Source organism: Littorina saxatilis, linkage group LG12, assembly GCF_037325665.1.
Source record: "Littorina saxatilis isolate snail1 linkage group LG12, US_GU_Lsax_2.0, whole genome shotgun sequence".
NCBI classification, from domain to species: Eukaryota; Metazoa; Mollusca; class Gastropoda; order Littorinimorpha; family Littorinidae; genus Littorina; species Littorina saxatilis.
The window spans coordinates 50684565-50698573 of record NC_090256.1 but is presented as its reverse complement, the minus strand read 5'-3'; the positions used below and the strand labels follow the sequence as shown (position 1 = coordinate 50698573).

General features: G+C 43.8%; 1 protein-coding gene across 2 annotated transcripts in view; it reads right to left on the bottom strand.

Annotated features, from left to right (window-relative positions):
• The window catches only part of LOC138982170 (U5 small nuclear ribonucleoprotein 200 kDa helicase-like), a 62320-nt gene extending 49574 nt beyond the window's left edge, over positions 1-12746 (bottom strand). For both annotated transcript variants that reach the window (XM_070355397.1, XM_070355398.1), the window contains exons 1-9: positions 12567-12746; positions 10395-10558; positions 9742-9913; positions 8629-8818; positions 8075-8133; positions 7621-7716; positions 7143-7289; positions 6291-6390; positions 5411-5628 (exon numbers count right to left, since the gene is read on the bottom strand). In XM_070355397.1, the coding sequence (XP_070211498.1) occupies positions 5411-5628; positions 6291-6390; positions 7143-7289; positions 7621-7716; positions 8075-8133; positions 8629-8818; positions 9742-9913; positions 10395-10558; positions 12567-12611 (1191 nt within the window). In that variant the 5' untranslated portion in view covers positions 12612-12746. The remainder of the gene's footprint in view (positions 1-5410; positions 5629-6290; positions 6391-7142; positions 7290-7620; positions 7717-8074; positions 8134-8628; positions 8819-9741; positions 9914-10394; positions 10559-12566) is intronic.
• Between the last annotated feature and the right edge of the window lie 1263 nt (positions 12747-14009).

The window sequence follows — 14009 nt, the reverse complement described above, 5'->3', positions numbered from 1 at the left end:
TACACTTGAATGACATGTTATGAATAATATACAGTTGAAACCATGCCTTAGGGGCATGAATAAACTTGGTTGTTAACACATGAGTATTACACTCAGCTGAGTTTTCACAGCATGCAAGATCGAGCAAGGCTCTGAATAATACTCACAGGGGAGCTTCCTATAATGTTGTCATGCCTCTACTTATTCCTGGTTCGTAGGCAAAACCTAAGCCTTTGACCTTTAACAAGGCCACATCTCTACTGTTGTCACCTAATCCTACGACTAGGTTCTCAGAAGTAGACAACAGGACCTAACAATAAGAGGCCGCCCTTAAACAACACTGGCTCTAGTCAGGTTTATACAAGGGATACAATGTTTATCATTTCATATTATGGAAAATATAACATATTTGCTAAACGGATGTTGTTACAACACACAATTAACTATGCCTCCTAGACAGAGCGGCTACTCTCATGAGAAAGGTACTGGATAAACTCTTGGCACATCCATGCCGTTATCAGTACGAGGGGGAATTAAGTCATATTGACATGTATTTATATATACGTAGACATTACCAAACAGACAATGTCGGGCGCTCTGGGGGAATACCTCCAGTAAGCACAGGAAGAGACAGGCTTCCTTTTCGCCCTGATAACTCCCAGGATCGTTGCGACAGCTTATGACAGACCCTCCAGCTGTCAGGCAAGACGTCCACTGGGCATAACATGAGTAGAATCTCCCTGAGGTAGCCACAGCCTCGTCTGCAACCTCTCCCTTGAGGTGACCCCGAAACACGGCTGTTGACAGGACTGGGCCCCTCCCACCACTATCTTTGCCAGGGTTCCCCATCATGATGGTGGCTTCATGCATTTTGACTACCAGTATTCAGTGCTGCAAACTGCCTGTAGCGATGCTTCAGCACCGGAAGGACAGCTCCCGCCCCCCCTTTGCCTGTCTACCACCTCCTGACGGACTGAGGAAGACCTAATGTTTAACGCTCTTGGAACTAGACCAACACTTCACGCCTGACCATATTCAGCAGTGCCCGGCTACACAGAAGTCTGGGAGTGTGAGGAGAAGGCCTAGAGCCTCCTAGTTATCTTCATCACCTGGAATGGAGAGCTAATGGTTAGAGGCTACAACCTTCACACCGGGGAGCCGCCCTACCAGTAACAAGATGGCACCTGCAATCTGCATACAGATCACTAGTCAAACAGCGGTGGACAACTGAACAGGGTATAGTAGTCACATCAGTTTCCATGCATACTGCAAGCTCTTGAGGTCTCTAGATGTCTCCTTCGGATACACAGCTACAAGACAGACACACTGTGTACCAAGATAAGAGAAATCAAAGTGTCTCAAGACATTTGCCTGAGGAAACGACTCTGAAGATCACTCACACTTGGAGTGGAGCTTGTTCAACAGGGTAACAGGCCCAAGAATCTTGCCATACAAGCGTTGGGCAACACGGGTGAGCATGTTCAGGCTACATCACAAGGCGGGGAGCTGTTGGAGATAACGCAGAGACGGGGGAAGAAGTGCTCTGAGATCGTCAAGTACAGAATGCTTTCATGACCTGTGGACGGACTCAGCGTAACAACTTGTAAGAGTTGCCCCTTCTTCCTGAATGTCATCTGACACCTGCATCAGCCAGGGGATGATGATAGAAATGTCAGATTGTACAGTCGACACTCAACAGAGGATGTCCGACACCTAGAGAAGGGATGGGCCGTTTAAGATCACTGGGCAGGTGCCCCTGAGATGATCAGCAGCTTTTGGAAGACAACCTACCCCAGGGTCAGGCAGTCCTTAGGCTACAAAACCTCATGGTTATCATCCTTGGACCAAGTCAAGATCCGCCCTGATATGGCGCTTCGTGGTCGGCTGGGCGTTAAGCAAACAAACAAACCAAGTCAAGGCAAAACCCTTCAACAGGGACAGCACTCAACCTACGTCATGCTTCAGAGACGGACAGACTTGACTAAAGAGGGAATGTCTCCCGAGGTGACTCCGCCCGTTTTTCCATGGACTTTCCAGGAAGGACACTGAGAGATAGTCTGAGGTCTGGCCAGCCATCCGCACTATGAGATCCATGGGCCAGATTTCATAGATCAAGGAGGACCTCTCAGCCCATGCGGATTGATTAGTGCTGCCAGACATCTTGGACTGGGTAAACCATACGTCCCTCCATCATTGAGTCAAATTTTCCTGGAACAAGAAGAGCTTCCTCTACCTTTAGGGGTATTGGGTACGGCCACAGACACACTTGGATTTGGGAAGGCTCAGCCACCCCTTCCAACCGAACCTTGAATTGGACAAGCTTCGTTTGCCTCTTACAACTGGCGCTCTAAGATCCCTGGACCACAGAGATAAGACCTAGAGGTATTCCTCCCCCGAAAGGCATAATGAGTGCGGCAATACCTTTGACAGTGGGTGAATGTGTCCATCCCATCCATATGTAGACTCTCAGATGCCTGGACTCAAAAGCTAAAGGAGCTGGAGGAAAGAGACACAGTGAGATCCTAGCAGGAGCTAGGAATACCACACAAGGCTATCTCCCTCGCTCCCAGTCTACGGTGACACAAGGTTATTGGGTGAGTATAAGTTGTGTCACTCTAAGAGCTTGAGGTAGAGACACAGTGAGATCCTAGCTGGAGCCAGGAATACCACACCAGCCTTTTCTCCCTCGCTCGAAGAGCCTGAGGTAGAGACACAGTGAGATCCTAGCTGGAGCCAGGAATACCACACCAGCCTATCTCACTCACTCCCAGTCTACGGCTACGCGTCGTTTTTGGGCGAGAAACGTGGCAACTCGGGTGCTGACTAAGACCTTTGTCAAGTCAGAACTATGCATCAGACCAAGAGAGTACACCTCCTGCCTCAGGCAGGGGCCTGAAAACAACTCTGCATAGTCACCCTAGAGCTCAGCTCCACAAACAGCTGAAGTGCCCCAGAGCTCACAAAGCTATGCTGGTCAGACAATGCAACACTTGCCGCCCGCAGCCACGCCTACTGATAATCCAGATATGGACTTGGGTGATCTAGGCAGAAGTACTACTGAGATCACAACATAAGACATCTTGGTGAGTTCAACTACCAGGGGGCAGAACTTTGCATCAGCCCAAGATAGTGCACCTTCGGCCATAGGCCGGAGAACATCACTGCATAGTCATCTAAGAACTTGTGAGCACTACAGAAATCTGGAGTGTCCCAGAACCCACAAAACCTATGCTGGGCAGACAACCCAGCAGATGCCACCTACAACCATGTTTACAGAAAACCTAGATCAAGGACCTGGCTGATCAAGCCAGTAAACGGTCCTGCTGAAATCACAAATGGGACCTCTCAGTGAGTTGCATGCCAGGCATGGCACCCTCTTGAGTAAGACAAGAGCGGTCATTCAGCCAATAAGGGCTCAGAGATGCCCATGGTCACTGGGGACCCCCTCACGCTATAAGTGTGGAATTTCAAAGTAAGAATCAGGTTTTCCCCTTGGGTAAAGGCAATACAGCTGGCTGTCTTTCACTGGCTATTCTAGGACAAATGGTACCTATAACCATTAAGGGTAGGCTTATAGCCCCCACATGCGTTGAGACAGGCACAGGAAAGGTGCAGACAGTGACCGTACTGCTGAGCGCACTTGCGCTTACTTCCTGTCACGCAGGAGGAACAGCTAAGTCAGCCTGAATTTACACTGGTATCTGTGCCTACCATCCTCATTAGAGAGGTAAATTCAGAGAGGATATATATATTCATTCATGCGACTGGCACAATTGTTTGCCATGGAAAGTGGTGCCTCAGACCAGAATTCTACAGGATCTCTGGAAACTCTGTCAATCTCCCTTAAATGGAGGATCAGTCGCAGAGACGCACCTTGGTGATAAGTTCAAGGTATTAGAGGAATTGTTATCTCTGACCATTCCTCATCTTTTAGGTCGTTTACCTGATCCGCCTGCAGAACTTTACGTTGCTGGGGAGTTGGGTCGCTCAAGGCGCATAATGGCAAGTCATAACCATAACCCAACATTGATAAAGACAAGTGATCAGAGGAATAGTAACGACCATCGAGTAGAAACCAGCTCTACATTGACAGGTGGGACTTTCTTTCGATTGTCCCTTTCTGGAGCAAGTTGACACAGTGGCAACAATGCAACTTGCCACTCGCCCGACTCAGGATTTCTTGCTTCTCAGTCCGATGATCTATCCTTTTCTTCCCCCGATTTTACAGGGGGGATTCCGGACAAATGGGCTGAGTCGGGTGAGGTGACACTAGATTACCGATCGAAAGTCAACCCTCCAGCCTGTTATCTATTCTCCTATTAGTTAAATTGAGGTGATGTATTCGAAAGAAATATGTATTTTTTACAAGTAAAATGACTATTTCTAAGAATACTCACCTCAATTTAACCAGAGACCCTCCCGCCAACCCCGCTATTGACTTAATAGCTTCGAATTGAAACTGGGGATTATGGGCATTGGCACATGCGCAGAGAGGTACTACCGACAAAGGGAGACTACTCCCCTAAATGGTATACCGACGGAAATCTAGAGTTAGCGACCTTGTTTACAGTCTAGTACTGGTAACATAGGACGCTTCTCAGTCTAGCACTCGTAAGTAAGGTAACTCCTATTAGTTAAATTGAGGTGAGTATTCTTAGAAATAGTCATTTTACTTGTAAAAAATACATTTTTCACATATTTGATGAATTAAGTCATCAGTTTGTGGTTTCAATGCGACTCGCTGTATCTGCAATAGCATGTTATTGTGTACCTCTGAATCTAAAATGCAACAAACGACTGCGTGTGGCATGAACTGAGCGGTGCCGGTTGACTATTCAAAGAAACTGGAGACATGCAGAAAATTCGTCTGTTTGGGCAAACACGACCTTGCATGACACGCTTCCGGGCTGCCTTTTTTCAAACTTTCAAAACTTTGAATTGTACTGATCTTGTCTTGATGAAAAAAAGCTTTCTTTTATGATTTAAGAATGTTTGTCTCACATGCTGTCAATTTATTATTTAGATTTTATAAGTTAGTTCTAGCGCCAAAATGAGATTTCCAATTTGTTTTAAAATAAAACCGGCTGGTAACGCAAAAATAAATTCTTTGAAAAATGCTTGCTCTTTATAGGGGGTACCTAGGATGTTCTCTAGCAAACGAAAGGGCGTTTGTACTGTGTGTAAAAAAGCCTGACAGTGTCTGTGGCCAGGAACTAACGGTTTACAGGAAGCAGAGTGGGCCTTTAATCTCTGATATTTATGTACCGACTTGATCCATCTTGAATGATGTACTTCACAAGCCTGTTTGACAACTGGGTGACTTCTCAGTTAAATCTATGTGCATGTAGAATAAATACTTGCAAGTATACATACACATGCAAAAGTGTGCGTCTATATAATATTGGCACTCTGACAATGAAGTACGCCATACCACATGCTCATCCACATCCATGGACTCGAGATTTGCAGCCACGCGCGACTGTCTGGCTTGCTGACGTCGCGCACGCTCCTCCGAGACTAGGTCGTCTGAGTCGGTTTCCTGCAGGTTGCGCAGAATGCGTGTCAGTTCCACGTCACCCTCCATCTGTTCCTCGATCTTGCTGCGCTCGCTAGACGTCTGGGCCGAGGCCAGCAGTGTGCAGTACAGGACTGGTACAGAAAACATACGTACATGCATGTCAATCACGGAATGCATCATGCATTGGACACACTAAGATGACAGGCAAGTTAGAGAAGTGGGAAGAACAGTGGGGATTGATTTTGGTTTTTAATGTCCCTTCAACTTATTTGGCTATGTTTCCCCTGTGTGTCTCATTGAAAGTTGGGGTAACACCCGGGAACATGCCCCTAATGGTTTCACAGTCAGGGCGTAAAACAACATTATCATATGGCTATGTGGAATCGCATAAGAAGAATAGAAACAGCTAAAAATAAGTCTCGATCCCTCTGACCATCAAATTAATCAAACATCTTCCTTTGTCCTTAAAACATATGTTACTGTTTATGAATATTTACTGACAATGGAAAGGAGTAAAAAAAATGACAGTCTGTGTGATGATCAGGACTAAAACGAGTACTTCACAAATGCTGCCAAAGCCATGCCAAGAGATGTGCCCTAAAGAATCTGAGGCAAGAGTCGGTCAGACAAAAGAAGCAAGAGGTACTAAGAAGGTCAGAGGAAAAAGGTAACCAGAAAGAATGAGACAAGCAGTCAAAAAGTAGTCAGAGAGATGCAGAAGGTCAGAGACAACAGGAGCACAGTATTTCAGATAAAGACGTATATATATATAAAAGGGAGAAGAGCAACTCACTCATCTGTCTGTACTGACGGAGCACCTTGATGAACTCAAACTGCGTCACTCCCAGCAGCATCACCAGTTTGTTCTCACACTCACGGTCGTCACCTGCTGTCTGTCAAACACACACAGCACCAACATCATATTATACTGCACAAAACCACTGGCATGGTTTCATGGTTTTGGGACGGATTCTTTTTATTAGCTTTTGGCCTGCAGGTCAACTAACTTCCAAACACTTAATAAGCAAAGAAGACAATATCTTGAACAATAATAAACATATACAAGGACCACCATGATCATATCCTGTCCATTTGTTCATCACTGCAATGTTTTTTTGATCGATTCCCCCGCTCCCTTCTTTAACTTTCTACAAGTACAGCTAATTACAACAGATCAAAATATAAGGGAACCTCACATACCTGCTACATTGCTCAACATGCTTATAAAAGCCAACAACTCACAAATCCAACCATAACAGAAGAATGTAGTTTGGCATTAGCACACACACAAAATTACTGTCTTTTGTTCAGAGCTTTGCGTGCTATGCCGTCTGTCACCCTGCCAAGTGGGCATCATGACATAATCTTCAAGGGTGTGCGTGCTAGATGTCTGTATGTGTATATTGTATAAGTCCCTACACATGTGCTGAAAACTCTGGATCTTAAACGAGCGCACCAATCCCTGCGATTGCATGTGCACATGATAGCAGTAAAAATCTGTCTGCTCAGAGTCGGGACCAAACACTGACTCTGGGAAACACAGAAAATCTCTGTTGTATTTGTAACCATGTCGATAACAAAGTCAGTGCGCTACCGACTAAGCTACAGACCCGCGCTAGCTGTACATTTAAAACGCATCACTGACCTTGAGAATGTCCAGCACTTCCTGGGCCTTGGTCTGAGCGGTGGTGGGGTCGTCAGGATAGAACTTGCTCAGTTTGCGCTGGATCCAGAAAGCGTCAATGTCGCGAGGGTGTAAGCCAGCCTCTGATTTGCGTCTCTCTTCTGAAATCTGAAAGACAAAAAAAAAAAAAAGATGAGTTTGTTTAAAAACTGAACAGTAGCAGCCACAGCATATATGTATTAACAAAGTAGCAGCCGCAGCACATGTATTTACGGTCTATGTCAGTTAAAACACTGGCTGACAAAAAAGAATGCGTGGTAAAGAAAGGCTCATACAACAGGCAAACAGAAAACCCTGTGGGTATGTTTGAGTCTTTCAATCTCAACTGATCCAAGCCAGGGGCTAGTTCATCAATATACACACAGTTATATGTACAGATGAAGTCACTATAGCCGTCCTTCTTTACGAAAGGAAAGTTGTTTGAAAAAGAGAAACTGACGTTGGCGTGCAGAGTGGCATCGATGTTGGCTTCCTCTCCTTCATTTTCCTCATCCTCCTCATCCTCCTGCACCTCTCCGTACACGTCTCCTGCATCCTGGGGTCACAAGAATAAACGACAAAGGTCATATTTATCACAGCCTCCACAGTCATTATGTACTTCTCCTCTATCTTTCTTTCTCTCTCTCACACACGCGTGCACACACACACACTATCACATTTTGCTTTCAAAGAAACACAAGAAGTGCATTATTCCCCAAATCTCTAATATTCTCCCTAACCTTGTTTTTCTACAGATACTCTAACTTGAAGACAAAAACTGTCAAAATACTCAAAAGCTTGTATTGGCACAAGTAAGCAACCTAATTTTCTGTGCATAAGTAGACAAATAACAAGGAACTTAGCTTGTTAATTTCCTTTTTGTATCAAACAACCAACAAAAGCTTAAAACTCACATCGTCATCCGATTCCTCAAACTGGACGTTGACTCCATAAGTTTCATCAATGTTGTCCGCTGCAACACAAAAAGTTCAAATAAAAATGTGATCTGAATGCATTAACATTTTTTACAAAAACAAACCAAGTCACAATGTAAACCCATAATTGAAGAATGAAGGGATGCACAAAATCTTGCATAATTCGGACTTGAAAGTCTCCACATGTGATAACACACAAAGTGAACAAAAGAATCATCGAGTAAGAAATAGACGATGTTTAGAAATAAGTCTGGCAGGTTTTTATAGGTAGTGAAAGAGTGAATACTCTTGCTTTTAGTGAACCAAACTTTCCCACAAGACACTACAGGCCACTCACTAGCCAGGGGTGTGTCTGAAACACGTGGACAAGGAGTATGTGTAGAAAGTTTGCCTCACTAAAAGCAAGAGTTCCACTCTTTCACAGCCCATACAAACCTGACAGTTTTTTTCCAAAGTTGGTCTATTCGGTCAGCAATTCACCAGTAACGGAAGATCAAGAAGACTAATGTAACACAACCCAAGCTGTCTCCTACCTGTGGGTGCTCTGTCCTCCTGTCCCCAGTCGGAGATTTTGCGCCCCAGGTTGACCAGCAAAGCAAAGCGCTCGTCAGGGGTGGGTCCCAGCATGCTCTCCACGTCTTTCTTCTTCTCCTTCTCCTTCATGCGGTCGTTCTTCAGCACCGCAAGGATCTCGTCTGCAGCGCCGCACAAAATGTCACGGGGCTGGAAAGACATTCACTGAATAACATACTTCTACAAAAAGAGAGAATGCAATTTATTTTTTTTATTTACAAGTAAAATGAGTATTTCTAAGAATACTCACCTCAATTTACCTATAGGAGTTACCATACTTTCGTGTGCTAGACTGCTTGAGTGCTTCTCAGTCTCGCACTCGTAAGTAAGTTAACTCCTATTAATTAAATTGAGGTGATGTATTCGAAAGAAATATGTCTGTGTGGGTCTCTGACTTTGACTCTTCCAGTAAACTCCACAATTTTTCTTCTTCAATTCAGTGAAGTTTAAAAGAGGTATACAAAGGTCATGCGGATGAATTTCTAGTAAACCAGTCTTGATCCCTGTTTACGCACACCACCTGGCCACCAGTTATCTTCTATTCCTTTATCATACAGTTATCGTTTCCTTCTTTGCTCACTGCTAAGAAACAACATCAACCTCACCCATCAGGCTAACAGCAACAGCCACAGGTTTTTGGTCACTCAGGGCTACCCAGATTAAACTGATTCAGACCTCACTCACATAGTCTGTGGCTTCATCAGGGCTGACTTTGAGTGACTTGCATAGGTTCACGCAATCCAGTACGGACTTAGCGCAGTGATGCGACAAAAATGCACATGGCACCTGTAAAATGCACGCTTTTACCTAAATTTTGCAATGAGGGCAACCTATTCTCGTAGTTCTCCATTTGTGAAGATGATTTCAATCTGATCCAGCGAAGAAAAATTGAGAGACTACAGTGGAACCCCCCTATCTAAGACTCCCTTCCTTTTAACACCTCTCGTCAGACGTTCTGTTCATAACTTCGGTAAAATACCCACCATTTTAAGACTCCTTCCTTTTCAAGACACAATTTTCTCTGATTTTTGGAGGTCTTAAAAGGGGGGTTTCACTGTATTGGATGCCATTACCTGGTCTCCCAGTGCTGCCTGGATGTAACTGAGCAGGACTTCGTAGGTCTGACGCGTCTCCACCGTCTTGGGGCGGTAGAGAATGCCGACCATCTCGTCAATACCACTGGTCAGAAGCGTTGCTCCCTTCATCTTTACCATTTCGTGCTGCGCCTCGTCGCGCTTACGACGCCTGAAGACACAACACTCTCATGTTACAGGAGAAAATTACACACATCAGCTCTCTTACTCTTAGTTTTTTTAAACGTTCTCGCTGCTCACAGAACCTAGTATGAGATAAAGATTAAAAATGCTTCAAATGCAAATATAATTCAATTGTTCAAGCTGCTTCGTGTTGCAAAGGGTTAAAGATACATGTACAAAAACGCACACATTACAATTATTTCACCAGTTCAGAGAAGAACTTAAGTTGTACTTGTAGTTTGTTTTAATGTACTCAATTTATGTTTATCTTCAGCAGAATTAACTCGGTTCAGATCTCTTAGCGTAGATCTACATGATCACATTTATTATCTGTGCTACATATCGAATAGCCAAAGGTCTGCACCTGCAACCATTCATACAGAAAATTCCACCTCACGAGTAACACCCCCACCCCCTTAATTCATGGGAAACTAACATATTATCAGATACCCTTTCTGATGACAGCTTACTTGTTCTTCCTCTCCTCCATGAGTGGAGGTTTGGTTTTCTGTGACTTGTCCCCCATTCGTGTGCCTGTCAGCTTTCCCACAAGGGTCATGACCTCTCCTGTCGCCTCATCTCGAGCTCGTCGATCAATCAGTGATCGATCAACGCTCAACACAAGATTGGAGTTCTGCAAAAATCAATCATCAGACAAGTTAGATCAAACAAGATATAAGTACTTCATTCTAAATGAGACATGGGGCTTTTAAATAAAAGTAATAAAACCACTGCGGTAATGTTGAACTTAAGTGTGTTAAATTCATAGCTCTTAATTCAGAGGAATTCAAGCCTCCTAATTTGTAGAACCTGCACTTGTAATCATAACAAGCCATTTTAGATCCCTTTGAAATCACAGAATAAACTCCGATGAACTGTTCGGTTGCCTTTTGTTTACATGCGTCAAAGAAGGAATTATCCATATGGGTGGACAGGGGAGGCAACTCTATCGTGTAAATGATGTCCCTTGGTTGACAACATTCGCCATATTCGCGGCATTTTCGTTGATCAAACAACCAAATGAATTAATAATGCTTAAGTTTGGAGCTCAATCTCTCAATTAATTTCACGACAAATGTTCTTTGACTTCATTACAGGGACTTTTATCAAAAATTAGTCAAGAATGCCACTGGATTCTGAGCTATGAATTTAAGTTTAACACACTAAAGTTCAAGATAACCACCACCGGTACTACTTGTCTCCGAAAACCTCATCAGAACTTAAGAAAATGCGTCCTTTTCATGTCCCAATATAGGTCATAGTCACCTGAGAGGACGTTAAGCCCTACAATCTCTCTCTCGCGTCCTTTGATTTTTTTTAAGTCACATATTTGTATGAAATCAATCATGACTTATGTCTGCAACCTTCACCTTTCATGGCTTTATTCTTGTGTTTGTGCGAGGATTTACGAAGGAGCGGAAGACTTATCACATGACGTCATCAATACTTGTAGTTTCGAGTAAGAAGAGTTACCTCCATTGCAATTGCATTGAAATTGTTGCATCAACTTCGTCGAAAATCCGACTCTGAACACAAAAATATGGGTGCATGTAGCATGACTTCTCACAGGCATGTCCAATACTTAACTTTGAAGATAGATTTAGTTAGTTTAGATGGGGTTTTCAGAGAAAATAAGTACCCACCACCACTGCTACCAGAGTTATAACTGATATGGACTTAAAATTAATCCATATGATTAATATCAACTATCTTATCTCTCATATTTAGTGAGTGCACACACATTGTGAAATCAGGAGTTGCATTAAAATTGTGTACAGCATAATCAACTTATTGCCAATGCTACTAATAGTAATATCGTGTGGTTTTAATGTGTGGTGTTCTATCATTCTAACTCAAAACCTCAGGCTTCTTCTTTCCAATGATGCCCACGATCATGATAATGATCATTATGGCATGAAAATGGTGGTGCTTTGTTACAGTCCATTTGCGTACTCTGGTCGTTATCATTATCATAGTCCGTAAATCATAGCAAAGAGTCCGTGTCCGTAGAAGCCTAGTTTTTGTTGAGAGAACTGTGACTTAGTTTGCGGAGGCCTGCGACACAAAGGCATCAACCGTTGCCGCCTCCACCGTCTCAGTGGGAAGGCGGTTCCAGTCCCTCACAGTTCTCGGTAGAAATGAGCCCTCTCTGTATTGAGTTCTGGTATCTATGAGGCAGAACTGCTGATCTTAGGTATGGCGCTGTCGTGATGGGGGTGGGACTAGCTTGCTCCTGATGACTGGGCACTGAATTAGTCCATGATGGATCTTGTAGAGGACCCCCAGGCGCGTGGTTCTTCTACGCTGCTCGAGAGACGTCGATCATCCGGCTCACACTTGACGTGTTGTGGTAGCGGTTGAGTACGAAGCGGGCGGCACGTCTCTGGACAGCTTCCAGCTTCTCGATGCTTTCACCATACCCTCTTTTAAGTTTTAACTCTCACTGGGATATTTATGTGTGTCACTAATTTTGCATTCTGACAAATATCTTCAATGTAACAGTCGGATGTTAGATAACATAATGAAACGCTGAGCAGAAGAATTGCTGGTTTGCACCGACGCTTGAACAGCGTATATAATATATATAATAAAGCCAATTCAGAATTCTACTTCTGGCAATCGTGTGGACACAGTTAACTCACCGCTTTGTACTCATACTGAAGGGATCTCGCCGTGGCATCCGCCATGGTGGCTGCTGCAGGCTAAGCGTCACCACCTTTGCAAATCTGTACAAGTGCAAAACGTGTTTATCAACAATAACAATGATAGTTTGTGTACGCAATAGATGGCTATGTCGCACGAAACTGTAGCGTTAGCCGCACGCTTCTACAACTTCCGGTTGTGCCGTCCAGTGACCAGACAACACACGAATATATTTAAAACTACCCAAATACGCTCAACAACATTAATCTCGACAACATTAATTTATTTATCAATGATGCTGATTTCAAATGTAATGTAATCTGGTACAAAATGAGCTTGAATAATTATGAAGAGTACAAAATTAAGTTGTGTTCCAGCCCCTTTGGTTTTTAAATTGTCATGGCAGATAAATAAAAACAAACAAAGGAAAATTGACCAGGCATAAAGGTAATGCCTGATAGAAAGTCAGACAGACAGAAGGCACACACGCACACACACTGTGACACGGTGCACCTTATTTATAGATCTATATTTCAGATTGTGCTTCAGATGCTGCTGCAGATAATGATTGTGACGACAATGACGATGCCGAAAACAAAGAAAACAATGATGATGATGATTTTTTTTTTTGGGGGGGGGGGGGGGGAGGGGAGGGGGTATATATATATATATCTATTCTGTTGGCTTTCAAAAACGTTTAGCATTATTTCTGTGTTAAAGTGGCACTCTAAAGCTGTGTTTCCATATAGCGACACGATGGCGGCAGATGGTTGCGGCGAGGTGGTGGCAGCGGCAAAACCGATCGCAACAGTAGTAGCAAAGAATGCATGTTTTCATATGCGCGACACCGCCCTGATATGGCCCTTCGTGGTTGGCTGGGCGTTAAGCAAACAAACAAACAAAATATGCGCGACGTAACGGCAGTGCGGTGGCAAAGTGCTGCACGACTGTCACAGTGACAGCGCGGTTTGGCGAAAAGATGTTGTGCTGCCGTGCGGCATTTGCGTCCATAGTGGACGTGGTCTTAGTCTTTCAAAAGTATTCTAAGACCCCCCCACAACCAGATTTATAGTCTATTTTGACTGTTTTTTTCGTCAGATACATGTAGGCCCTATTCCCTGAGCTGCACATAGTCCAGCAAGAATTTCTTCCAAGGTTGTCAAAGGCACAGGTTTTGTTCCGCTTTTTTTTGAAATCAAAGAGGTTTTTTTTCTCACAAATCTCGTGTTTTCAATTTTCTAACTAGCATAAGTAGCTTCAAATATAGTTTCTCTTAATTACAGCATGGTCAGTTGTCAGTGGGTTTTTGACTGATTTATCAGAAGAATTCAAGACACTCGGAAAAGAACAAAAATCCGCCTGCCGCAATGCTTTTAATGGAAACACTCACGGCGAAATTCGCTAGCGGCATCGCGTTTTTGAATCGCGTTTTTGTCGCCGTC